General features: G+C 37.9%; 1 protein-coding gene across 1 annotated transcript in view; it reads right to left on the reverse strand.

Moving 5' to 3' along the window:
• FASTKD1 (FAST kinase domains 1) overlaps positions 1 to 26,621 on the reverse strand; it is an 881,671-nt gene that overhangs the window by 438,869 nt on the left and 416,181 nt on the right. The window contains exon 6 of the mRNA XM_044075492.1: positions 21,455 to 21,586. Within this exon, the coding sequence (XP_043931427.1) occupies positions 21,455 to 21,586 (132 nt within the window). The remainder of the gene's footprint in view (positions 1 to 21,454; positions 21,587 to 26,621) is intronic.

The raw sequence follows: 26,621 nt of genomic DNA on the forward strand, positions 1-26,621 counted from the left end.
ATTTGAAGACTAAACCATGATTATAAAGTGTTCATGCCTATAATGGCTAAAAGAATGGCAAAAGTAATGCCAAAATTAATAGATATGGATCAGTGTGGTTTTGTGGATGGAAGGAAAACATTTGACAACATTAACAGAACACTGATTATCCAGATGAAACCAGAATGTAAGAAAGCACCAATGTTGCTGGTGGATCTTGATGCAGAGAAAGCATTTGACAAAGTAAGCTGGAACTTTATGAGCAGGGCAATGGAAGCTTTTGCATTTCCTGAAAAAACTTATAAGGTTGATTAGGAGGACATATTAGGGATCACAGGTGAAAAATAAAGTGGGTGGGGTCCTCTCTGATAACTTCTGCTCAAGCAGAGGAACTAGGCAAGGGTGCCTTCTTTCCCCTTTGTTATTTGCATTATATTTAGAACCACTGGCAAAGAAAATAAGGGACTCAAAAATTCAAGTATATGATTGGTATGGTAATCAAGAAAAGCTGGCTCTATTTGCAGATGACATTATTTTATACCTGACAAAACTAGAAAGAAACATTAGTGTGTTGTGGAACATTTTGAGACCATTTCAGATCTTTTCAGGATACACAATTAATGAAGCAAAAACAAAGGCAATAATGGTAAATTATGTACCCACATATGAATTGGTTCAGCAATATCCATATTTATGGAGACAGGATAAAATGAAGTATTTAGGAATACGGATTAAAAATAACTCTGGTATGGTAGCTAAGGATATGTGGGAAAAGACTAAAAAATTAATATGACAACTGAGAAAATGGAAGCTGTGTTATATGGATATGGCTAGCAAGATACAAGCAGTTAAAATGTTTTTAGTCCCATTAGTCTTATACACAGGTCAGGCATATTTTTATCAATCACAGGGGAAGTTGTGGACAGCAATTCAAAAGAGGTGAAGGAATTTATCTGGCATGGGAAGATAGCAAGAGTCAAGTAAGATAAGCTGATTCATCCGTTATAACAGGATGGATTGGGATTACCTGACTTGAAGGGGAATTTCACATCTACACAGTTAAGGCTTCAATACATAGCACAAGCAAAAAAAAAAACTATAATTCAAAGTGGAAAGGGATGACGAAATGGAGGAAGCTCAAGAAACAAGGAGAGACTGGGATTTTGGATGCACACCTTTAAGGAAACTAACAACAATCACACAGAATATTATACTCATAAAGTAGTAGAAAGTATTCTAAGAACTAAACCAACACTGGAATGGAGAAAGGAGATTCTGCTGATAGGGATGACTGTAATTAGGGATACAGACAATAGGCAATAGGGGGCTGGAATTTATTGCAGAAAACTGGCAAAGGAACCGAGGTATTAGGAGCAAATAAGTAGAGAGGGAAAGGTAATAGAATGGGAAGACGCCAAGAATTCATTTGGACTGCAGGTTAGACATTCCTTTCCCTATCAAGGACTGATATCAGAGTACAGGCAAAGAGAAAGAAAAAAGGGGGGGGTCCTAAAATAAATACGAAAGAACATAAACCCCTAGAGATAAAAGGGGTGTCAGTGGAGACGGTCAAGAGTACGAAATTTCTGGGAATACACATCTCAAAGGACTTGTCCTGGTCATAGCATACTAATTACACAATCAAAAAAGCACAGCAAATGTTGCACTTCTTAAGGAAACTGAGAAAAGCAAACTTATTGCAGTCCATCCTCCAAGCATTCAACAGCGTCCTAACCAACATCATAGTCTGGTATGGGAACTATAAAGCCTTTGACCGTAGAGCTCTCAGGCAAGTTGTAAGGGTAGCAGAGAAAATCACTGGTTCTTCACTTGAGACCAGTGGAAGACTTGCACGAGACTCGCTGTATAGGAAGAACCAGAAAGATGACAAATGACCTTACCCATTCTGCAAATGGCATGTTCTCCCACCTATCCTCAGATAGAAGACTCAGAAGCATGCACTACAAGACTTCCAGGCTAAATAAAAGTTTCTTCCCCTTATCCCTTAGACTGTTAAAACTCTCCCAACAGGTGAACTAGAAGAAAGACTACTCCTTCACCCCCCCCCCCCAATCACCTAGGAATGTATACATCTGCTTGATCAGGAATAGTAATTTCACTAATTTTACACAGTTCATATGAATGCAATATAGATAGCCGCTGGCTAAATTGAGTATGTAATTCTGTCTGTTGTTACCTGTACCCTGATTAGAGAAATCCAAGTGAGTGAAATATAAACTGTGCAACATCTGTATCTCATTCTGTTAATATTTTTATGACTTGTTTTTTGTGATGACAAATTACTTTTTACTAAAATATTTTTCTGTATGTATGTATGTATGTCTTTGCAGTAGAAATTAAGCAACACAATTTTGTTCAGCTACACTGTGGTGTAGATTTGAATGATAATAAAGTTTACTTTGATTATGACTTTCTTGTTCTGTGAGATTCCCCCTGTTCTGCAATACTTTAACTTTTGTCAGACCCTCTAAATAATTCTTATTACTTCTTAACCATATTTCCCTTTCTTTTATTGCCACCCGATTTTTAAACTACACTTAAATTTTATACCACTTACTAGCTATATTTTCAAAAGAAATTTCTGTCTTTTCTAATGGCTGTTGAATGATTTTCACTACCCATTACTTAAATTCCTCTCTTTTTAACAGAAAGGTGGGAAAGTGCCAGTCTCTCATTTTTATTTCATTATCCTCTGTTTTTCATTTAGTTATTATTGGAGCATGAACTGAAAAAAATATTGTGTGCATGTCAAGACCTTCAATTAAATGCACATGTTCCTGTGAAATGTAGAGTCTGTCTAGCCTAGGTCAGTTTTTATATTTTGGGGAATAATATGCAAATTAAAGCCAAACTCCTATTACTGAATTCATATCTTCCCTGGCAAATATTTTCATAAATGTCTTCAAAAGTCTACCCTCCTTTGTTGTGCTTTACCTTCTGGGCCCTCAAACACATCTTCACTACTGCAAATCACGTTCCAATCCCCACCTATAAGTAATATTCCTTGCTGAAAGTCAATTATTTCTCCCAGAATTTTCTTAAGCTCCATTACTGCAGTTTTAGGTGGAATATAAATACATGCTAATGTAATACTCTGCACTTACCAGTAGCCCCTTCTCCTCAGGTTTGGAGCATACACACAATGTGCCCTTTCAACTAATAACTCCTGCTATGGAATACCAGTCCAGTTGCTTATTTGTGGTTTTTATATAATGAATATAGTCAGCTCTTTCCAGCTTCTCTGGTACAGCTGAAAATCACAGGTTTTCCCTACGTGCTCTATCCTCTAATTATATTATTTTTTTAAACATTTCTTCATTTTTACCTCTGATTTTTGCAGTTCCATCATCTCATCTGAATATCTGTTTAAAGCTTCTTCCATTTTTTCAGCTTTTTATTGTTTGAGCTGAAATACTCCATCAATGTTTCACTTATTTTAACCATGTCTGTGCACAGTTGTCTTATACTTTGCTCTAAGTTATTGGAAGTCATGTTTGAGGTTGCACTGTTTTTTGCTCTACAAATACAGAACTTTTCCCAATCAGTGTTTTCCATATTTCCTTTTTTTTTTCTTGGCATCCAGCCAGTGCACTTACTAGCCATTACTGAAATTTATCCAGAAGCACAAAAGTCTATTGGTCTTCTCTGCCCAGTTTCTGTTTTCACACTGGAAGGACAAGAATTAAGCTGTTACTCCATGTGCAATCATCCTGGAAGTCTAATTGATCTGTACTTAGAACAATGCGACTAAATACTGCTCTAGAGCACTTTAATAACATTCTTACAAAACTTCAATAATCTAGCACCAATATATACAAGAAAGGGGCAAAATCCAACCCAGCACCACGGCTAACAAAAGAAACAAACAAAAAAAAAAAAAAAAACTTATGATAAAAAGGGATAAAGCCTGAAAAAAATCTGTATAAAAACACAACTCAAAATGCCTTCCAGCAAATTAGACATCTTAGAAACCTTGCAAAATTCCATGTAAAGCTGGACAAGCAAACACATTAAATAAACTACCCCACACTGGCAAGACCAACACTCCCTCTCTAAAAATAGACAATATAATAGACTCTATCCCCACACAGTTTAATTCTTACTTTATATAATCAATATTATCTTTCTTAGATGCTAATACATGTGCTTCCTACTATCTACCCCTATCCAAGCAAAACTACTCACAGCTCTTCAGTTTTAGTCCAATACCTACCTCACTCATAATGAAGTTGCTTCTTTAACTAAAAACCTCCACAGTAGCTGTAGAACTACCATCAGACTACCTAAAAATGGCCGCAGAAGTCATAGCCTTCCCAGTGTCCATACTAGTAGGCCCATAGCGGAAAGCTACAATCCTTCACTGTGGAAAAAACTCCTACATGATACCACTGCAACAAAGGGTCTCAGAAACACAACGGGCTAGGAGATAATGCGCTCTGAAGGCATTCAGGGGGTTTCCCAAAGTAGATAATATTCTCTGAAAACATTCAGGGATTTTCCCAGCTGGGAGAACTCAATCAGCACTTAGTAGAAGCACAGGCTGCATCACGAATCTTAGCATGGATGATCTTTCTTTCAGGTTATTCAAGTCTGTGTGTATGGCTGTCAGTTTAGGGCTTTTGGTCTTATTAAGAGGATAAAACCTCAATATTTAAAGGTGTACACAGTTTTGAGTGTTAGTATTATGTTAATAGGTTTTAGGGGGCATTGGGGGTGTGCTTGATTTTTTTTTTTGTTTGTTTCTTTGAGGGCTTTCAACAAAACAAAAGAAACAACTGTATAAAGCATGCATGTAACACAAGACCTGGAACTAGACATTTAACAAAAAAGGTGTTATACATAAAAGGTGGAAATAACTTTTTAATACAATGATGACTTCTTTAATGTAAATGGCCTCACAGATAAATACAAACAAGAAACAGTTGTGAATTATACTAAAAATAGCTATGCTACAAGAGACGCAATTAGAAATAACTGAACATGTGAATCTGATAAAGAAAGGTTTTCAGGATGGCTATTCAGCAGAATACCTGGGACAAAGGAAAAGAGGAGTCCTTATATTAATTGCAAGAGCAGCTCCAATAGTGACAGAAGACGATAAAAAAAGATAATAATAGCATATTTGTAGTGCTAACGGGCTACTAGCAAGGGAGGAGGATTATATTAGCATGTATTTACAGTCCACCTAAAACTGCTATAATGGAGCTTAAGAAAATTCTGGGAGAAATAATCAGTTTTCAGCAAGGAATATTACTTATAGGTGGGGAATGAAATTTGATTTGCCGCAGTGAAGATGTGTCTGAAGGACCCAGAAGGGAAAATGTAACAAAGGAGGGTAGATTTTTGAAGAAATGTATGAAAATATTTGGCATGGAAGATGTGAAGTCAGTAATAGGAGTTTAGAGTGAATTTACATATTATTCCCTAAGATATAAAAACTGGGCTAGGCTAGACATAATTTACATTTCACAGCAACAGGTGCATTTAATTGAAGGTCTTGATACCCACCCAATAACTATTTCAAGATCATGCACCAATAATAGCTAAAATAAAAATACAGGGTAAAGAAATAAAAATGAAATACTGGCACTTTTCAACCTATCTGCTAAAAAGAGAGGAATTTAAGTAATGGGTAGTGGAGATTATTCAGGAGCTGTTAGAGAGGATAAAAATTTCTTCTGAAAATATAACTAGGCATTGGATAAAATGAAGGTGGAGTTTAAAAATAGGGTGGAAATAAAAGAAAGGGAGCTATGGTTAAGAAGTAGTATTTAGTTAAAGTAATGCAGAATAAGAGGAATCTCACAGAAGAAGATGATCAACTGGAGAATGCTAGGCAGAAAATAAGGGATTACCTTGATAATATGCACAAGCATAGAAAGAGTGCTGTTAAGCAACTGTTTTCTGAGACTAACACTAGAGCATAAAAACTTTTAGCACAATAATTCAGGCAACAGATAGTAGAAAGGACTGTAGTCAAACTTAGGGAGCCTATAACAAAGAAGGTAACAAGAGATCCTATAGAGGTATTAGAAATATTTCATAAATTCTATGAGAGTCTCTATAAAGCAGAGAAATATGAAAATCAAGAAAATATACAAATGGAAATATCTAAGTAAGAATTAAGCATGCCATGGTTAGAGGCAGATGAGGCTCAGTTACTAACAGGATTGGAGGAGATGAGATAAAAATTGTGATGTATAACCAATCTACAGGAGAGCCTCCAGAAACAAATGGTACTCCTGTGGAAGTTTATAAGCTAGGAGGAAAAAAACTGATAATGATCTGGAAGGTTTTGTTTAACAGTATCTTAAGATGAGGAGAAGTACCACCATTCTAGAAGAAAGCAGTGGTAGCTGGAATACCTAAAGAGGGTAAAGATCCATCAGATCCCGCTTCATACAGGTTCATTTCAATACTAAACCATGACGATAACATGTTCATGTCTATAATAGCTATAAGAATGGCAAATGGAATGCCAAAACTGATAGATATGGATCAATGTGGTTTTGCGGAGGGGAGGCAAACATTTGACAACATTAACAGAACACTGATGATCCAGAGGGGAAGCAGAATGTAAGAAAATACTACTGTTGCTGGTGGGTCTTGATGCAGAGACAGCATTTGACAGAGTAAGTAGGGACTTTATGAGCAGGGCAATGGACGCATTTATCTTGAAAAAATTATAAGGTTGATCAGGTGAATATATGAGGGATCGGAGGTGAAAATTAAAGTTGGTGGGGTTCTCTCTGATAATTTCTGCTTGAGCAGAGGAACCAGGCAGGGGTGTCCTCTTTCCCCTTTTATTATTTGCATTATATTTAGAACCACTGGCAAAGAAAATAAGGGACTCAGAAATTCAAGGATATAATTTGTATGGTAGTCAGGAAAAGCTGCTTTATTTGCAGATGATATTATTTTGTGCCTGATAAAACCAGAAAAAGACATCACAGTGTTGTGGAACATTTTCAGACAGTTTCAGATCTTTTCATGATAAAAAAATAATGAAGCTAAAACAAAGGCAATAGCAGTAAATTATGTACCTACACATGAACTGGTTCAGAAATATCTATATTTATGGGGCATGATAAAATGAAATATTTAGGAGTATGGATTAAAAATGATTCTAGTGTGTCAGCTAAGGATATGTGGGAAGACACTAAAAAGATAATACAAAAACTGAGAAAATGGAAGCTTTGTTATATGGATATTGATAGTAAGATATAAGCAGTTAAAATGTTTTTAGTCCCTTTAGTCTTATACACACAGTTCAGGCATATTTTTATCAACCAGAGGAGAAGCTGTGGATAGCAATTAATAAAGAGCTGAAGTACTTTATCTGGGAGAGGAAGACAACAGTCAAATGGGATAAGCCAATTCTTCCAGCAGAACAGGGCGGACTGGGATTACCCAATTTGAAGAGGTATTTCAGAGGGATCTACCTGACAACACCGACAACGAAATCAGATACACCACATAACCGAACGTTCACAAACACGAAACCTCACATGCCCGACACACCATAATACCGACACAATACCGACAATAAACAAACAAAACAAATCCCCTGTCCAAAAAGCACACACACACAACACAAGCACACCAAAATCCTTACAAACGCACACTAAACCTCACATACACAACTATCTACACCCTTAACCCAAACCCTAACCCTAAGGTCCTTCACTATCGCACACTTACCTAACCCGCGCCCTAACCCTAACTCACTTAAACCGCCCCTAACCCAAAGACTATCACTATCGCACACTTACCTAACCCGCGCCCTAACCCTAACTCACTTAACCCACCCGTATCCCTAGACACTGTCAATATCGCACACTTACCTTACTCGCACCCTAACATCCGTCACTACCGCATACTTACACAGCCTTTTCCCATGTTAGTCTTCTCAGCGTCAGGGTTTTCATCCGTCGGTCTTCTCAGCGTCGGGGTTTTCATCCGTCGGTCTTCTCAGCGTCGGGGTTTTCATCCGTCGGTCTTCTCAATCTTCGATCTTCTGGTGTCGGCGATCTCCTTGTCGGCGTTCTCAGCTGTCGACGTTGTCAAGTGCTCCCATTTCAGAGCTACATAATTAAGACTCCTATACATAGCAGAAACAGAAAACTATAATTCAAAGTGGAAAGGGATGATGATGAAACATGGGGGAATCTCAAAAAACAAGGAGAGACTGGGATTTTGGATGCAGGCCTTTAAGGAGAATAACTATAATCAAGCAGAATATTATGTCCATAAAGTAGCAGAAAGTAATCTAAGAATTAAACCAACACAGGAAAGGAGAAAGTAGATTCTGCAGATAGGGATGACTACAATTAGGGATACAGACATGAAGTAACAGGGGGCCAAAATTTACTGGAGAAAACTGGCAAAGGAACCAAGGTATTGGGAGCAAACAACTACAGAGGTAAAGACGACAGAATGGGAAAACACCAAGAATTTATTTGGACAGCAGGTTAGAGATTGCCTTCCCTAACAGGGATTGATATAGGAGTATAGGCAAACCGAAGAAAATAAGGGGGTCCTAAATGAAAGTCAAGCAGTGGCAGATTTTTTAATTGAATCTAGAATAGAAGCTGTCATTAAAAAGGAATAATTAGTACAGCATATAAAATATAGCATGATAACTATAAGAATCAATCAGAGGAGGTTAGAAAGGATTGGGAAGAGAGATTGGATTAGCAATTCACAAAGAAACAATGGGAGGATACATGTATGTCTCTCAAATATGCAACAGAATCTAGAAGATTTAGGATTTTTGCCTGAAAATGTTTGCATAGATATTTTTATACCATAAGTAGGCTCCAGAGAATTTTTCCTCAGGTAGACAGCAAATGTTGGAGGTGTAAAGGGAAGAAAGAGGTACATGGGAACATATTTTCTGGGAGTGCAGTGAGTTGGCAGGTTTGAAGGATTCCCTTTGGGATGCACTGTTAGAGTTGCTGGGAGGGCAGATTGGTCTGACAAGGGAAATTATTTTTCTGAGCTATGACACAGAATTAGATTTGCTTAGACATAGTAAGGTATTGCTGTGTCTAATAATGGTGACTGCCAAAAAAGCAATTACTAGAAATTGAAAATCAAAATCTAAAAAAATTATACTAGAAGTAGTGAATACAGTAACAGAGATAAAACAACTGGAACTGACATCTTTTGAAAAAGGTAGGAGCAAACTACATAGGAAAAATGAGAATTGTGGGAACAGTACATGCAAGGAAGGAATGAGATCTAAAAGGCGGAAGGACTTAAATGAGCTATGTAATATCTGAGTGAGAAAGATTGGTTAGATTATAAGTGATGTATAATGTTTGCAACTGGGAATGTGTCAGTATGGTTTGTGATGTAAAAAGCTTGCAACTAGGATTGTGTCAGTGTGGTTTGTTTTCATTTATATAAATGTATGATTGTCTATGTAGTATGTGATGGTTTAATAAAGATGTTTCTTGTTTAAAAAAGACAGGAATTGAATAATTTATGTAATATTGCTTAAGTTATATGATATACAACAATATACACAAAGTATAATGTTTATGTTAATACAGTTTGATTACTTTTATGTGAATGTAAATTTGCCTATGTCACAAGTGATAATTCAATAAAGGTGTTTAAAAGAAAAAAGGCTCAGAGAAACACAACATGGCCTTAGGCCACGGAACAGCACCATTACTGCTCTACTGTATTTTACCAGTGTAATAAACCAACATGGAAACAATGGTCTGCTTGTGTCCACCATGTCCTTAGACTTGTCAAAGGGATTTGATACTTCAAACTCCTTGTCATGGTTACTTAGTTACCTACCTTGAAGGCAAAAAGTCATTAAATGGCAACAAACCTACTCATCCTTTCAATCAGTTACTATAGGTGTCCCCCGGGGCTCTATTCTGGGTCTTCTCCTATTTAATATATTCAATAATAACCTTCACACCTACACTCACCATGCTAGTTTAGTTCAGTATGCACATGACTCAACATTAATATGTGCAGTCTCAATAATGAATGAGCTCCAAGCATCACCCAAAAATCCCTGTCCTCTCTAGAAACCTGTCCCAAAGAATCAAACCTCCTACTCAACCCCAAGAAAATTAAGTTGATGCTTTCCACCTCAAAAAGTTGCCAAAATAAAAAGCAATTTTTCACCAAAAGGTCAGTAAATTATACTGTCCTTGAAACTGTAACTCACAGTAAACGTCCAGGCACTGCAATAGATGACAATCTCAAATATGACCAGCATATACTGCACACCATTAAACCTACATACCAGAAACTAGGCTCCCTACAGGATCAATGGAAACTCTAGCCACCACCTTCTAACTGCAAACTCTTTTATTTACTGCTCTTATCCTAAAAAACAATACTCAAAGAAAGAAACTCACCTCCTTCTACAATAAAATACCTAAATTTGCCACCAATCTCCCTCATAGGACCAACTATTGTCATACCTTAAAGCAATTAAACTGACTTGAACTGCACAACTACCTAACATATTCTCAACTAACTATAGCACACAAACTTGTTCATCATCCAGAAAATGTCCTGCACTAAAAACACATTACTGCCCTATTATCTAGCAAGGGACCTCAGTTCTACTAACAAATTCTACTCACAAATAAGTCAAATAATGTGCAGGATACTTGCTCTACTCTGGAATAGTATCCCCATGCAAATAAAACTCTCCTACAAACCCTATAGTTCTAAACCACTGCTCAAGCAGGATCTTAACCAATCTTCATCCTGCACATGCTCATCACCAGGTTAAGACTTTGTGTTCACTGTATGATACTCTCCAAATACTTTCCTTAAACAGAATACTCTGAAATTCTCACTGAAATGAGAGAACAATTTTTATACATAACTGCTGCCTGTACAATCCACCAAGATGCACATGGGCTTTCTTTTCACTAATTTCTCTGTATAATCTTAGTATGTCTAAATGTATCTACTGTTACTTGACCGAAGCATTAAAGCCGGAGGCGTGTCCATATTCTTTAAGGATATCCACACCTCCAGGCTAGTTGCTCAGCATAATGCATCTGAGATTATCCAAGTGCAACTAACTCTGGGCAAGACCACAATGCAAAGTGTAGCTTGCTACAGATCCCCCACCATGCCCCAGGATTCCCACTCCACATTTCTTGATACACTGGAAAATATTAGGGTACAACCTAACACCCTAATAATGGGCGATTTCAATTACCCCAACATTAACTGGGAAAACTACTCATGTACCAACTCTTGTGCTCAATGTTTTCTGGAATTCATAAATTCCAATGCCTTGGATCAACTTATCCACACCCCCACCAGGGGCAGCAATATCCTACAACTGGTCATTACCAAAATGGGCAACCGGTGTTCCACACCAGAGGTTAATTCCTCATTGGTCAGATCTGACCCCGAACAAATCACCCTAGACATCTACATCCCACCCCCCATTAGGGAAACCACTTTAAAAAATTTCTCCAAAGCCAACTTCACGCTTCTTAAGACAGAAGTGGCAAACTTCATGACACCCATGCTGATGGACAACAGAGATACAACTGCTGAATCTTATACAATTGCACTTTTTAAGCACTTACACGAGTGCATGGATCATGCAATCCCTAACATAACCAAGATGCTATCCTCCAAAAAAAGGAAGCCAATCTGGTGGTCCCTTGCTATAAACAAACTCTACAACAGAAGAAAGAAACTGTTGCAAAAAAAGAGTAAAATCCCATGATTGGAGGAACTCCATGGTCAGCCTCAGTAAGAAGCTGAGATCCCTCATAAAATCCTCCAAAGCTAGTTACGAAAGCAAAATCGCCACTGATTCTAAAGACAACCACAAAGCATTCTATAGCTATGTCAAGAATCTCAATGGCAACACTCACATCTGCTCTGAGTTACAGCACAATGGCACTAAATATACAGAACCAACTGATATTGCCAACATCCTGGCAGATAGGTTCAGTGCTAACTTCACCCCTCTCTCATTCCCTAAAGGGCCCATCTCTATACCGGAAGGATGCAAAGTACCTGTAATCATGGCTGCACAGGTAAAAAACACACTCTCCAAAGCCAAGAACACAGCATCCATGGGACCTGACAACATCCCAGGCTTCGTTCTACATGAACTACAGAACAAACTGGTACCCCACCTAAGTACCATGTTCAATCATAGCCTCACCTCAGGCTTTGTGCCCAGTGAATAGTGCACAGCAACGATTATCCCACTCCACAAAGGGGGAGCCACCACGGACCCCGGGAACTACCGCCCCATTAGCCTGACGAGACTGGTCTGCAAGGCTATGGAGCGTATCATCATGGAACTTATAAACAATAACATTGGCAACCTCCAAACTCTGGACCCTACCCAGTTTGGGTTTGTAAAAGGCAGATCATGTCTCCTAAACCTGATAGACTTCTTTGAAGTGGTCGCCAAACCCGTAGATGAGGGTAAGGTGGTTCACACAGCCTATCTAGATCTTGCCAAGGCTTTCAACACCATCCCCCACTCTGGAATTATAGACAAACTCACTAAACTAGGTATAAATCCCTATGTCACAAGATGGGTTGCCAAATGGCTCACTGACAGAACCCACACTGTGAAAGTAGCAGACTCTAAATTCAACTTCAGACCAGTGACAAGTGGAGTACTACAGGGTTCAGTCTTAGGTCCTCTCCTGTTTGGCATCTACTTCTCTGAAGTACAGGCTAACACAGAAGGTCTTTGGCTAACAAAGTTTGCAGACGACTGCAAACTAGGAGCCATAATCAAAACACCTAACGATGTGGACATCCTAGAAAAGGGCCTCACTGAGACTGATGCCTGGTGTCAAAGCCATGGCCTCAAGCTCAATGCCAAAAAGTGCATTGTCATCCCTTTTGGTAAAAACTCTGTACCCATGAACTACCACATAGGCGGTAGTCTACTTAACACCAAAAGTGTGATAAGAGACCTTGGGACACAGGTGGACAGTAGTCTCTCCTTTGATAATCACATCGCCACAGTAGTCAGGAAATCCTTCTATGTGGCACACCTCATCACAAAAGGTTTCTCATCCAAGAAAAGAGGTCATTGTTCCCCTCTACTCATCACTCATTAGACCCATTATAAAGTACAACGCCCCTTTTGGTATGTACCTCACAAGACATCTACAACTGGAAAGCCCACAGAAATACCTCACAAAGAGGATCACTGGCCTCAAACAGATGCCCTATGCAGACAGTCTCAAAAAACTCCAGCTTTACTCTGTCGCATATCGCCTACTCAGAGGCGATCTCTGCCTAACATGCAAAGCTATGTCAAACCCAGAGCTATTGGACATGCTCCATGTAAAGAAATCCCAATCCCTCCGAGTTACATGCTCTAGGGACATAAACCTTGTCACCACAAAAAACAGAACATGCTGGAAGGACAGATTCCTGTCCCAGAGACTTCCCATACTCTGGAACAAACTATCTATCTATATGAAACAAAGCTCCTCATTAGCACTCTTCAAGAAAAATCTTGATGACTGGATGGGAGAAAGGAAATTCACCCCGGGGATCACTTCTGTGGCTCTGTTTGACAGGGGCACAGGAAAATAATTTTCCTAGGTGGCAAAAGCCAGGGTACCGTTTGGCTAGGCTTATATAGGCTCTAGGGCCAATAGCCTAGTACCTACCTATGAACCAATGTATGCATATAAATGTAAATAGAAATGCAAGCACTCTGTGTTTAAATGGAACCAAGTACAATGCAATGTAAACAAATGGAGTTTTTTTTCTCTCTGTATAATCTTAGTATATATAAATGTAACTACTGTATGTGTATAAATGTAAATAGAAATGCAACTACTCTGTGTTTAACTGGAGCCAAATACAATGCAATGTAAACAAATGGAGTTTTTCCTCCCTGGGCCTCTGCTGAAAATTAGTATTACCCAGTTGGACTTTCCAGGTAATCAAAGACAAAATAAATAAGAGACGCAATAAACTAAGCTGTTAAATTAACTAAATTCATGTTAGGGTGTAAGCACTTTCTCCTTACTAAGACAAACACTTTTATTATTTTGTTGAACTCTGTGGGCCTATATAGGCAGTGAGCACTGGATCTTTTCATTGGCATGCATTAGGATTGAACTCTGAAATGTGCTAATGACAAAAGAATTGGCAAGTTCAGGGTTAGGTGCACCGATCTGCTCAGCATGTGATGTCATGTTGAGTGCTAGTACCAAGCTTGTACACTTCAGGTGTGGGATCTTTCAACAAAAAATGCTAAATTGTTGCTAATGGAAAATAATTCAAACATAAAATCCATCTAAGATGGTTCCTGATGTTACAGCAAATAAAATGTACTTCCCGGTGTCAGAAAAACTAACAAAAATAAAAAAGGTAACACGTCTGAGGTGAAATCCTGACAATAGCATTTTTTTCCAGATTGCTCCAAAATGTTGCATGCCACTTTCACAATTATCCAGATTTTCAATTCTGCTTGAATGTGATTTCAGTGGAATTTTTCCTGATGAAACTTCATCTGAAAATAGTGGATTTTCATCCTCAGTAATGGTCACACAAAAGCAATTATCACACTCCATACATGCTTTTATTCAGGATGGTGGGGACGCCAAAGGACAACTTGGTAAGCAAAGTGTATAAGGTAGTGAACCAGTCTTGAATGTGGCACCAGTTCATCTCAAGACGTGGCACACATTCTAACAAGTAAACTGAACAAATATTTATTCACAGATCAGAGCATTGCCAGTTTACTGTTTGGAATGTCTTTGCAATGTTGGAGAAAACCAAAGGACCCCTAAAAAAATTATGTGGACATAACATGTACATGCAGATTCCTTGCAGAAGGCATACCAACCAGGAAACAAAGCAGGGAACCATGCAGTGTGAAGCAGAAATGCTAAGTGTTCAACACTGTGTCACCTACCAGCAGGGAGGATATTCTGACTCCTAGTAGTTCACACTTCAATAAATTCCCATGCACAAAGTCAAAATCATTATATACATAACCTTTCCTTTCAATTGCAGTATTAAATAGTAAGTGGTACCTGTCAGTGTAGCGGAGTCCAGACATCTATCAAACACTTCCTAAAATAATAAAGTACCCAACCTTCAACGGACGTATTGACAAGAGAGAATGATAAGAAAATTTTAAGACTCTGTGGTCCTTCCCTACAGTCTGCAATATGGGGACAACTGCCACCTACTGGCTAATTATACTACATGCAGCTGACCGAAAACCAAACCATCAACAGATTAAGTGACTGGATGCCACAGGGAGGTGGTATAACCCATATTTTATGCATATATACAAGAAGGAAAGAAATTAATGCATTTTATAAAGATGTAAAAGAATGGAAGGAAAAACATGCCAGGTAATATTATACTCATGTCTATACGTTTTAACAAAAAACTGAAAGAATTATGCAAACAAGGTAGCTAGATCTAACCTCTGCCACTAAAGGGAGAGATCATCACTGTTATGTACCTAAAACACTCTGATGGGAGAAGTTTACTGACAGACTTTACTACCTCCATTGCATGGTTACAGAATTGTACATGTGATCATTTGGAGGCAGTACTCCAGGGCATCATTAGATACTACACAACTATTTATTTGTATTTTGTTAACCAAATTGTCCAACCAAGCAGGACCTATTTTAAATGGAGGCCAAAAGTAAAAAGCTCCTAGAAAAAATATGGTAATGACATACAACAAATAATACAACTGACAGGAAAAAGGTATAACAATACAAAACATTTTATTTTATTTTATTTACTGGGGCAGTGCTTTGATCTCAAAGGACCAATTTCAGTCATAGCCCAGGTGAATACAGTCACAAACACAGAGAAATAAATAAAAGTCAGAAAAAAACAAACAAGTAATGAACTGCATAGAAGGGAACAAGTCTAAAGACAGAGTTGCAGAACAAAGTCTATTTACAAGGTTTACAAGTGTGCAATAACATCATTTGGCATACAGGACTTGAATAAAAGATGTGTAGAGGAAAAAAGAATAAGAAAATAAAAATATACAGTATGAGTGGTTAAGTGATGTGGCCATCTCATAACACACACAATAGCCTTTTTTGTGGAGGCATGCATTGAAATGGGATCTGAATTTTGTTAGGGTAGGAGGTCCTTAAAGAGGGAAAATGTTCCAGAGTTTTGGGGCCAAAGCTGATTAAGCATGATTGGTGCAGTGTAGATCATTGTTTGCTGTTAGTAAATTGGATACTGCTTGGGAGTCTTCTAAGGCTATGGGTGTAGGTTTTAGCTGCAATTGGGGAGTATATGTCATGATGAAAAAGCCTGAAACAAGTTAGATACTTGCTGTATAGGTAGCCAGTTGGCTTTTAAGAGGGTAAAGCAATGATATTCTTGAAAATGCTTAAGTAACTTAGTGCAGCAACTGATCTGCCAACTTCATTTTACTGTACATTAAAGATATTGGTTTAATGGGATGAATACAATTATCATTATGTCATAGTCTTCAAGTGCAGTTAATAACAAACTAAAAAGTTTACCTCAGGTAATATGGTAAAGTGGAAGGCATACAGAAGAGGAACACCTGAGCAGTATATGAGATAAATGATGAAGAGTCCATTGGTAGAGGTTAAGTTTGCATGCAGTAATATGTACTTAAACTGAGGATAAAGTCTAGGAAATTACATTACAGTTTATAGGTGTTTAATAGGCTAATGACGACAAGGGCCTTTTTAAGGCTAGCCATCCATCCCAAATCTCTGACAAGTTTTGATATCCTTGATAAGTGTAAGCAGGGGCCTGGGAGATGAAACATTTTCAGGCTGCCTGTGTCCATTAGAGACACAGGTTCCAAACCAGAGAAGAATTTCCTGTTTCCCATCCAATTGTCCAAGTTGCACTTGAATTGGGTTAGGGAGGAACTCTCCTTCACATGGATGGGCAGCCTCTTCCACAGACACGGTAGTCTCTGGGATACATACCTATATCTCCAGCAGGTCCTATTTATATCACAAGCAAGGTTTAAGTCTTTAGACTGGGCAATTCTGGTGCTGTTTGTTTTGTGGATATGCAGGAGGTCCATCAGAGTAGGGGTCTGACAATGCCCTGTATGCCAGGCATAGCTCTCCCCTCAAAACCCTGTAGGAGACAGAATACAGAGACAGGGCCTTGAGGCGGTCTGCACAGGAAATTTTATTTGTGCCCTGTATTCTTTTAGTGAGGAACCTCTGTGGGTGTTCCAATTGATGGATATGCCTGGTTAGGTACATACCAAAAGGGCATTGTACTCAATGATAGGTCTGATGAATGCCGAATACAGTGGAACAATGACTTCCTTGGACTTATAAACAAAGTTATGGCATCTAAGTTGCACAACATAGAACGATTTCCTCACCACTGTTGACACATGATGGTCAAAGGCTAGATTACTATGTGTGTCCCTAATTTCCTGATTACTGGGTCAACTCTATGGATGGATGACTTCCCAAAGGATACTATCATGCATTTCTTGGCATTTAGTTTTAGTCCATGGCTCTAACACCAGTTGTTTGTCTGTGTCAGCTCCTCCTGGAGAACATTTGTGTTAGTATGGGATTCAATGACAGCTCCTAATTTGTAATCATCTGCAAATTTAATCAGCCAGAGACCACTAACATTGGTCTTGACTTCTGAGAAGTAAATGCCAAAAAGGAGCCATCGAAGGACTAATCCCTGAGGGACTCCACTTGTGACTGGCCTCTCTGTAAAGGTGGACTCCCCAATTCTAACTTGGTGCCATTGTTCAAGCCACCCTGTATCCATCACAAATGAGGGACTTGGCTTCCACCTCCTTTGTCTCTAGGTTCTGGAACAGACTCTTCAAAGATTACAGGAGCTGAAGACTGGTGCCTGAAATTAGACCTGACACCAACAAGCACTGTGAAGTAAATGAACGCAAGTGGCTACATTCATTCAGGATACACAAATTTTGCCATGCTACACTGTGGATAGACCTGACAAAAAGCATTTTTAATTATTAATGCCTCTCCTAGCATGAATTATTGTAGCTACAAGCAATGTTCAGGTTTTAAACACCTGAGATATAAACCTCCACGGGTAAGAAGATCTAGCGGACATAAAGTTTATGCTGAATGTGGCTAACAGGGTTATAAGACATTTAAATCTATACAAGAAGTGTCTAAACATATGTATTTGTTATCCATGAACAAGATATAAATGCCTGCCACATTTTAGACTACAAAGAACAATACCCAGTACATACATAACTCTAGTCAGGTAAAGTACCTGACACTAGGCATGATTTTTAACATTCTAGTTTTGTTAGTAATCATATCTCAGCCATATGAGATTCAGGGTTTACCTATAATGGTAAATCCCAATGGGGTAAATTTCAATGGGAGATTGGTTAAATCCCACTACCATCCATGGCTGAGCTGTAATTATTAGTATTGTACACCATGGTCATTTAAAAAATAAAATCTTGCCTTTTTAAAATGGGGTTTCAAGAAAAGAAATTATTTCAAAGTGATGGATGTTCCCCTGAGACCTACATAATGAAGATGTCCTCTGCAAATATTTTGTAACCAATCAATGCAACTTTTGTGACAGTAAGCTGAAACACCTGATATCCTGAAAGGGTAATTTGCACATATCCCATGTTGCCTCTGATACAAGAGGTTTAAGGTATCACACAGTGGAAAGTCTAGCTTTGTTAGATTTCTCTTTTCTTGTTTTTTGGACATTACAGATCAACCTATTACCTATCAAGTCACTGACAGTCAAATGTTATAAAGCTCATTCAATTCCTGCCTACCCTTAAACCTCATTCCTCCTCCAAAACATTATTCTGCATGTATTCCCACAACCACAATTACCATTTTTCTATGTAATTTGTTCCTACTCTTTTCTAAAGATTCTACTTCCATTTGTTTTATCTCTGTTATTATATTCACTGCTTCTAGTGCAGTTGGTTTAGACTTTGATTTCCATTTTCTAATACTGCTTTTTTTAGCAGCCACCATAATTAGACTAATCATGGCTTTACTATGTCTAGGCAATTCCAGTTATGTATCATAGCTCAAAAAATCATTTCCTTAGTTACACAAATCTGATCACCAAGTATTTCTGACAGAATAGCCTGCAGGGAATTTTTAAAGTCTCCCAACTCATTATCCTCCAAACAATATGTTCCCAATTACCTCTTTCTTCCCCATCACACCTCCAACATTTGTAATCTACCTGAAGAAACATCATTTGGAGTCTGCTTGAGGTATTAAAATACCTATGCAAACATTTTCAATCAAAGATAGATCCTAAATCTTTTAGACTTTGTTGCATATTTGAGAGACATACATATATCCCATTGTTTCTTTGTGAACTGCTTATCCAATCTCTCTTCCCAATCTTTTCTAACCTCCTCCGATTGATTCCTATACTTATCATGCAGTATTTTTTATGCTCTACTAATTATTTCCTTTTTAACAGCAGCTTCTGTTCTAGATTGCATTGAAAACTCTACCAGTGCTGGTCTTTTGGTTAGGATCCACCTATATCTTTCTCTTTACTTAAACTCCAATATCAATCCTTGATAGGGAAGGCAATCTCTAGCCTGCATTCACATGAACTCTTGGCCTTTTCCTATTGTATTACCTTTCCACTCTATTTTCCTCACATTTTGCTCCCAATACCTTGGTTCCTTTGCCATTTTTTCCTGTAAATTCCAGCCCCCTCTTGCCTGTTCTATGTACCCCTTATTGCAGTCATCCCATTGGCAGAATCTCCTTTCTCCATCCCCATGTTAGCTTAGTTCTTAGAAAACCTTCTGCTACTTTATAAATATAAATTCTACATGATTATTGCTATTCTCTTTACGGATACGCATTCAAAATCCCAGTCTCTCCTTGTTTCTTGAGCTTCCCTGTTTCATCATCACCCCTTTCCACTTTGAATAATAACTTTCTGCTTGTACTAAGTGCTCTCACTTTTTCTGGAAAGCTTAAGGCTGTAAATAGAACTGTATATTTTTGCCACTGTTCGTGATGAAAAAGGCAGCACATACTACTTTGGTACAGAAGGATGTGGGTTCTATTCCCACACCAGGAAGATCAATTGCTTGAAGTGTTGGCAGCTCAGGCAGATGTAAAAGACCTTATGGCACTTGTTGAAAAGACCATCTCGGGTCTCCCTGACAATGAGTTACTATACTAGGTCAACAAAAGATAAATAAATAAATTAAGTCTGAGCAGAACAGGTAGGGAAAGGGTATTAGGTAGCATGATGCTTCATGTCACTGCGATTTCCAAGCAATGGAAGAAAAATGTAATGCTACCTCTCCTACTCAGCCAGCATCTAAGCCATACTGGTGACATCCCCTTCCAACTCTTAGAATTTAGCAAGCAATAAACCAGTACAGTTTCAAAAAATGCTAGATGATTAGTTTGGCGAGCAGGTATGACATATAGACTCCTAAAGAATCTCTCAAAAGGTTACACAGTCCATGTTCCTAACACTGTAACATCTGGTCTGCATGCAGGGAATCTGGTCAGCAGAGAGGCTTCATTCCTGGAAGAGGGAAATTCCTGCCCTGGCAAGGGAGTTACTCAATGACAGTCATGACTGCAAGCAGTCCAACAGGGAAGGCAGGAAGTAGTACTGGCAATATGTACAGCAGTGGTCACCCACGGCCACAGCTGGTCTGGCAATCAGACCTGAGTAGTCTAGAGTTTCCCAAGTGAAAGAAGTTAAACTAATTTCAGTAGTTGCTAAATGTTGTGGGAAATATACTCAGAGCAAAGGTTCAGTTGCAGGTGCAACCCATAAAATAATGATCCAAGACATATGCAAAGGTTAATACACACATAGGTGAAACAAAGCTAGCTACATAAATTAAGTCATATATTAAGGTACTATTACAAGCATGTCATTATCATATGTTCTATGGCATGGATACACTGTAGAATGTACTCTGCATCAATATACTGGATACCAACACATGGATCAAGAAAAATATTCCCTTGAATATAGGAGTTATTAGCAATATAGAAACAGTAAAATAAGCAATGCCAGCAGCTAATGAATGCACAACAGCTCATCTACACTGATCATTTTAATGGCTAACGTATAAGTCATCCGTGCCAGTATACCCCAAGTCTACATTCACCCACTCCTTCATAAAAACTTCTTACCAATACACCATGCACATCTGAATGTTTCCCACTCCTAAAACTCAAACTTCTCTGGGGAGTCTTCTCTCAGTATAAATTCTTCTAAAAATCCTTCTGCCAAGTTGTTCTCTCAACAGTCACTTTCAAAAAGTTTTCTTTTTAATTCATATGTCATTTAAAATTCTATCCCACTGTCAATCAATCAATCTGCTGTAGTTAATAAAAGCACTATGAAACATCCTGATAAATTAAAATGATGCAGCACAGCTTCCACCTGTTAAGGAAACATGGTGATAAACTTATTTCTGAAATGTCACCTTGTAAGAAGAACTTTAATTTTTGTGTAGAATTCTGGATTCCGATAATGCAACATCAATAAAGTCTGAGTCATTCTTGCCACCTCGACTGGTCTGAAAATATCCAAGTGTTTCTGAAGAAATGCTGCACTCCTGCAAAAAGAAAGCATTTTTGAAAAAGTAATAGAGTAAGAAGTGTCAGAAACACACACACAGCAACAGTGAAATGATTTTTTCATGATCTTCAAAGACCACGTCTAAAGTGACAAAACAAAGTTTTATTTGTACATAAATGAGAACATACTTATGTAAAAATGAAACTTTTGTTTCAAGCCACTTTTTTAGTAAATTAATATTTTAAAAAGCTTCCTATCATGGAAGTGTAAACTAGTCATGCCATATTTACGGTATTAAAACTAATACAGTGGGAGGAAGCATGCACATCACTTTGGGGGACAATATAATTACTGTGTAAGTAAATGCTTGTGAAACAATTATTTAATTGCCAACCTGTTAAATTAACAGTTTCTGTCAAAAGCGACTAGGTAGTCTACTGAAACCTTCCCTGCTCTTACCTCATAGACAAAATAATGGAAGACAATGGTTCAAAAACAGTGGCAGACTTTAAATGCTGCCAGTGGAAAGTTGTTAGAACAACAGGCTTTACATTCATTTTCAAAAGGATATCGAGTCTGAAACTCAAATGTCTCTCTCTGTAGTGACTACAGTACTTAACGATCTAGCAGAATAAGTACAAATTTTACAAAAAAACAGCCCAAAATACAAGGCAAAAAATGGGCACTCTTTAAAGGTACGACAAATTAATTAATAAGTGTACTTTTTATAGAGTGGCATGCATGGCCTTCTCTTTCCCCAGTCCTCCTGTCACCCTGTAGACATATCATGGGGACTCAACAAATCCTCTGAAATGAAGCAGCCAGAGCAGGAAGAAAGTCTTTATTATTATAGATTTTACTACTGTCCGTAACTCCCTTAGGAAGTGTGGCTTCTGAAGTGATTATAACGTGAGGATCAGTGGACAAGGAATGGATCTTCATAGTCCAATTACGGTTTACGAGCCACAATGAAGTCTTTGGTTAAAGGGGAAGTTGAAAACCGACTATACTGCCAAAAGTGGTATATTTCAGAGACCTGGGAGCTCCCCTGCTTCCTACCCAAGGCAAATCTTGTAACAAATACCGAACTGTCGAGAGGCATGGGCTAGGGCACTTTTCTGTCATTTATTTATTTATTTTTTTTCCCTAATTAAAGAAATGGGCACACTAAATAAATAAATGCATGGCAGTTTGCCTATGTGTAAGACTGGATGCGGCCTTTAGTCCTGTTCAGAGACCTGCAGGTCATGTGGTTTGGGTTTCTTATACACTACTGTGCAATCTAAAAATAAAACTGATGCAGCTGACAACACTGCAACTCATATCTTGTGTATTCTTCTATGGCATGTGTGTCAGAAGTAATCACAAGTAAATCAATTGCCTTTCCAGTGAGAATGATGCAGTCATGGCCTCTAGGAAATAACTCTCATGCAACAGCTGGAAGCTGTGGATCCAGAAATTGGACTTACTTCTAAATTCAAATTGTATCGCTCAGAAGCATAAAATGTATGATGTGCTACATTTCTAAATATCACAGGTGAAGAAACTATGAAAGTGCATACGTATAAGCTTAAACAAACAGTTACTGTGAGCAGAAGAAAACATCTATTACATACTCACCATTAGTTATTGCTGCTTATGCTACTGAATTAAAATAATACAACAAATGACTTGAGTTTTGTGATTTGCAAGATTCATCAATATGAGCAAGAATAACACATTTTTTTATAAATGATCAGACAAGCTGCAAATTATCACATGAAACAGATTTAACATTAAAAGAAACGTCCACCCTCACTTGCAGTTTAACTCAAGCTTTAGGTTTCTTTTCTGCATACATTGTGGTTTAGTTACCAGGAATCAAGATGTACTTTAAAAAACTTGTATTTCCTTGTCTTGAAATCAATGGAAAATAGAGTCTACCCATTTTTTAAGCCTAATATCTCATGTGCTTTGGAAAGCAATTTTGTCTTTTTAGATATTGCACACTATCTTACACAAGCAGTCCACCACCTTACTGATGGAAACATCTGCTATAAAAATGCAGTGTCTTGTGGAATTTTTCCCTACTGTCTCTGTTGCAGACAGGAAAGAAACAGCTGGCCAGCTCTTTTTAGATAGTGATTTACTTCTTAGAGGTATTCCTTTCTGTAACTTCAACATCTTCGCAGATAGCAGTTTCAGTTTTGTGCATAGCAAGGAGAATAGCTACTTTGTTATGCTAAAAGGTTACTATCTGTATAAAGAACTGTCATGCTGCAACGTAACAAATTAAGAGGGCAGCAATATATCAAAAAAAGTGGGAAACTTAATGGACAAAGACATTTGTGCCTCAGTTATATATATAAAACAAAAAAAACTCACACCATATATTCAGAAATGTCAAGAGCAAAAGGTTGTAACTACTTTGTACGGTGCTGCCTTATAAGGACAGAGCTATCTTATAAAGGTAAAATACTTTTAAGCAAATACAGCGCTGAGGACTAAAACACATATTCCAAATGCAGACACTAGTGAGCAACAACAATAGTTTACAGGTCTGTTGAAAGGTCTCTGAAACAAAAAGTAAGATGCCAGTTAATATCTGCTATATTATAATAAAAGCTTTGACACCTAAGAAGTATGGGGAAAGGTCTGTCAGCAATTTAAACACTACAAAAAAGACAGCTTTAGAAAAAAACTGCAGTTCAGATACTTTATTTTGTTGAAGATCTACAACTATTATGAATAGATTAGAACAGCTATGAAAATAAACAAACTGAGGAAATTTGGGTAAAAAATGAAGTGCAGTTATATTCCAGAAGATGGGTAAGATGCCTTTAACACACATTACTGGCCTTCTATATACATAGAGTTAAACATTCCTCATTTCTTTAAGGTTAGCAAGACTCGTATAAAGGGGACATGAAATGACTACTATGAATATGATCTTCAAGCAGTACATCAAGATCATGTGATACAGTATGCCCACGATAATCATTTCTGCAGAAAGCATATTAAAATATAAAAAGCACTTGAGTGCTTTTTAAGCATCTAAATGGTTCAAAATACAAAACTATACTGTAAAACTACATTTTTGAGTTTCAGGATCGACTTTTCCCTTAATCAAATATAATGATTTGTACGTGACGAGAGAAATTACTTCAACACAGCTGAAAGAGCTCACAGAAGAAACAGTCATAGGAAGTTACATACAAAGCAATAAAAAAAAAAAGAAAATGAGTACAACTTGAACAGAAATAAGTCGTGAGAGCATGAGAAGCAGAAAGGCTTGAAAAATACACCACAGAGAAGTTTTATAACTGGTAGAGTAAAAAGCACTGCAAAAGGAATGTCTAGTGATTAATTACGTGTGCAGCTGTGGAAAAGGCAATCATTTTTGCTAAGTCGCAGAAAATGAAAGAAATTAATGCTCAAGTGAAAAAAAAATGCATGCAGCATAACAGAAATGAAAGGAAGCAGATCAGGATGGAGTACATGGATATGATTAAGAAACAGACAAACTCTAGTGAATGAGTGAACACACTGCTTACTGTTGTCAGCCCAGATGAAATATGTACATGTACATATCAACAAGACCTTAATAAACCTATAAACAGAGGATATTTGCTTTGTATTGTCAAAGTAGTTGTTTCAACCATGCCACTGCAAAGTACGTTTCTCTACCTGACACTAACCAGGACTGCTGGCAGATTAAACTAGACTAAATTTCCAAATTATGTACAGTCAAGTCTCATACATAAGATGCAGATGTCTTAAATTACCATTTATTTTAAGCAACTGAAATGTTTGACAGAACTGTCGCCCTGATGATCTAACGAACTGGAGAAGTTAACATTACTGACGATTACTGGCAGAGTATGCAGACAGACAAGATTTATCCATACAATAAAGACCTTTGAAATACAAGACAAAACAATATTCATCAAATCTCTATTATTTATTTATTTGACATTTGCTGAGTGGGATAGTCTGACTGAGCAAAAAGCCCTTTTTCAGCACAGACCCGGGGAGTAAAGCTCCACAGTGTAATAATCAAGAATATTAACAAAAGTTAGGATGAGATACAGTAAAAAATATATATATAATATCCAATAAACAGTGGAAAATGTTAGGAGAATATTGGTGAAACTCCACTGTACAATAAGTTAAGCTAAACAATAATGACAAATCAAGAACAGTGCTATAAGGAGGTAATAATGCATTAGACAAGAACTTTATTTTCAAGTACTTGTAAATATGACTGAAACCAAACATTACATTTTCAGCATCACAATTTAAAAAAATCAATTACCTCCTGTTTTGGGCCAAAAAAATCTCCAAATTCATCAGCTATCCTAAACAAGCCACCATAGGCAAATATACATCACATGCACACATGGAATATGGTCCACCACTAACAGCTAATACCTTTAAGACAAACTCCACAACCCTAAAATATTCTCTAATAAAATCTATCAATTCACAGCAAGCTCCTCAAAAACATAAAATAAAATAAAAACACTTAATCCCCACTGAAAAATCTAAATGGGTGCCTGTGATGACCGTGCCCTGGCCCAGCAATCAAGGAGCCTCAATTCTCACCACAAACACCACGGACGTAGTCTCCTAGAAGAGAGGAAAGGATAACTAATATACACAGCAAAGTACAATTTCCCTTAAGTGCACACAGAGATCACAGTCAGTCTGGGGCTGGTTGCTCCTTTGCTCACCAGGTCCCCAATAAGACTCCCCACTGGCACAGTTATAGGGTCCAGGTCTCAGCCTAGCTGGGCAAGCTCGAACCTCCAGTACCCTCTCTGTCCAACCAGTGCTTCATGTCCCTGCCAAGTAGCTGACACAACACACACACACTTTGAGATAAGTATTTATACAACTTCACAGACACTCCTGGGAAAGGCTGACACAAATTCTCCAGCTGTGTCCCTTTATCCAGACTATATGGTAGTAATTACTGCCACCACCCAGCTAATAATATCAGCTACTAAAAGGCCATTAAAAGGGTGTCCAATTGTTCCTGTGCAATATTATAATCCAATGGTAGCATGACTAGCAGTCAAGGCTTACTTTAG

Source organism: Protopterus annectens, chromosome 6.part1, assembly GCF_019279795.1.
Source record: "Protopterus annectens isolate FY-2018-M chromosome 6.part1, PAN1.0, whole genome shotgun sequence".
Taxonomy (NCBI): Eukaryota; Metazoa; Chordata; order Ceratodontiformes; family Protopteridae; genus Protopterus; species Protopterus annectens.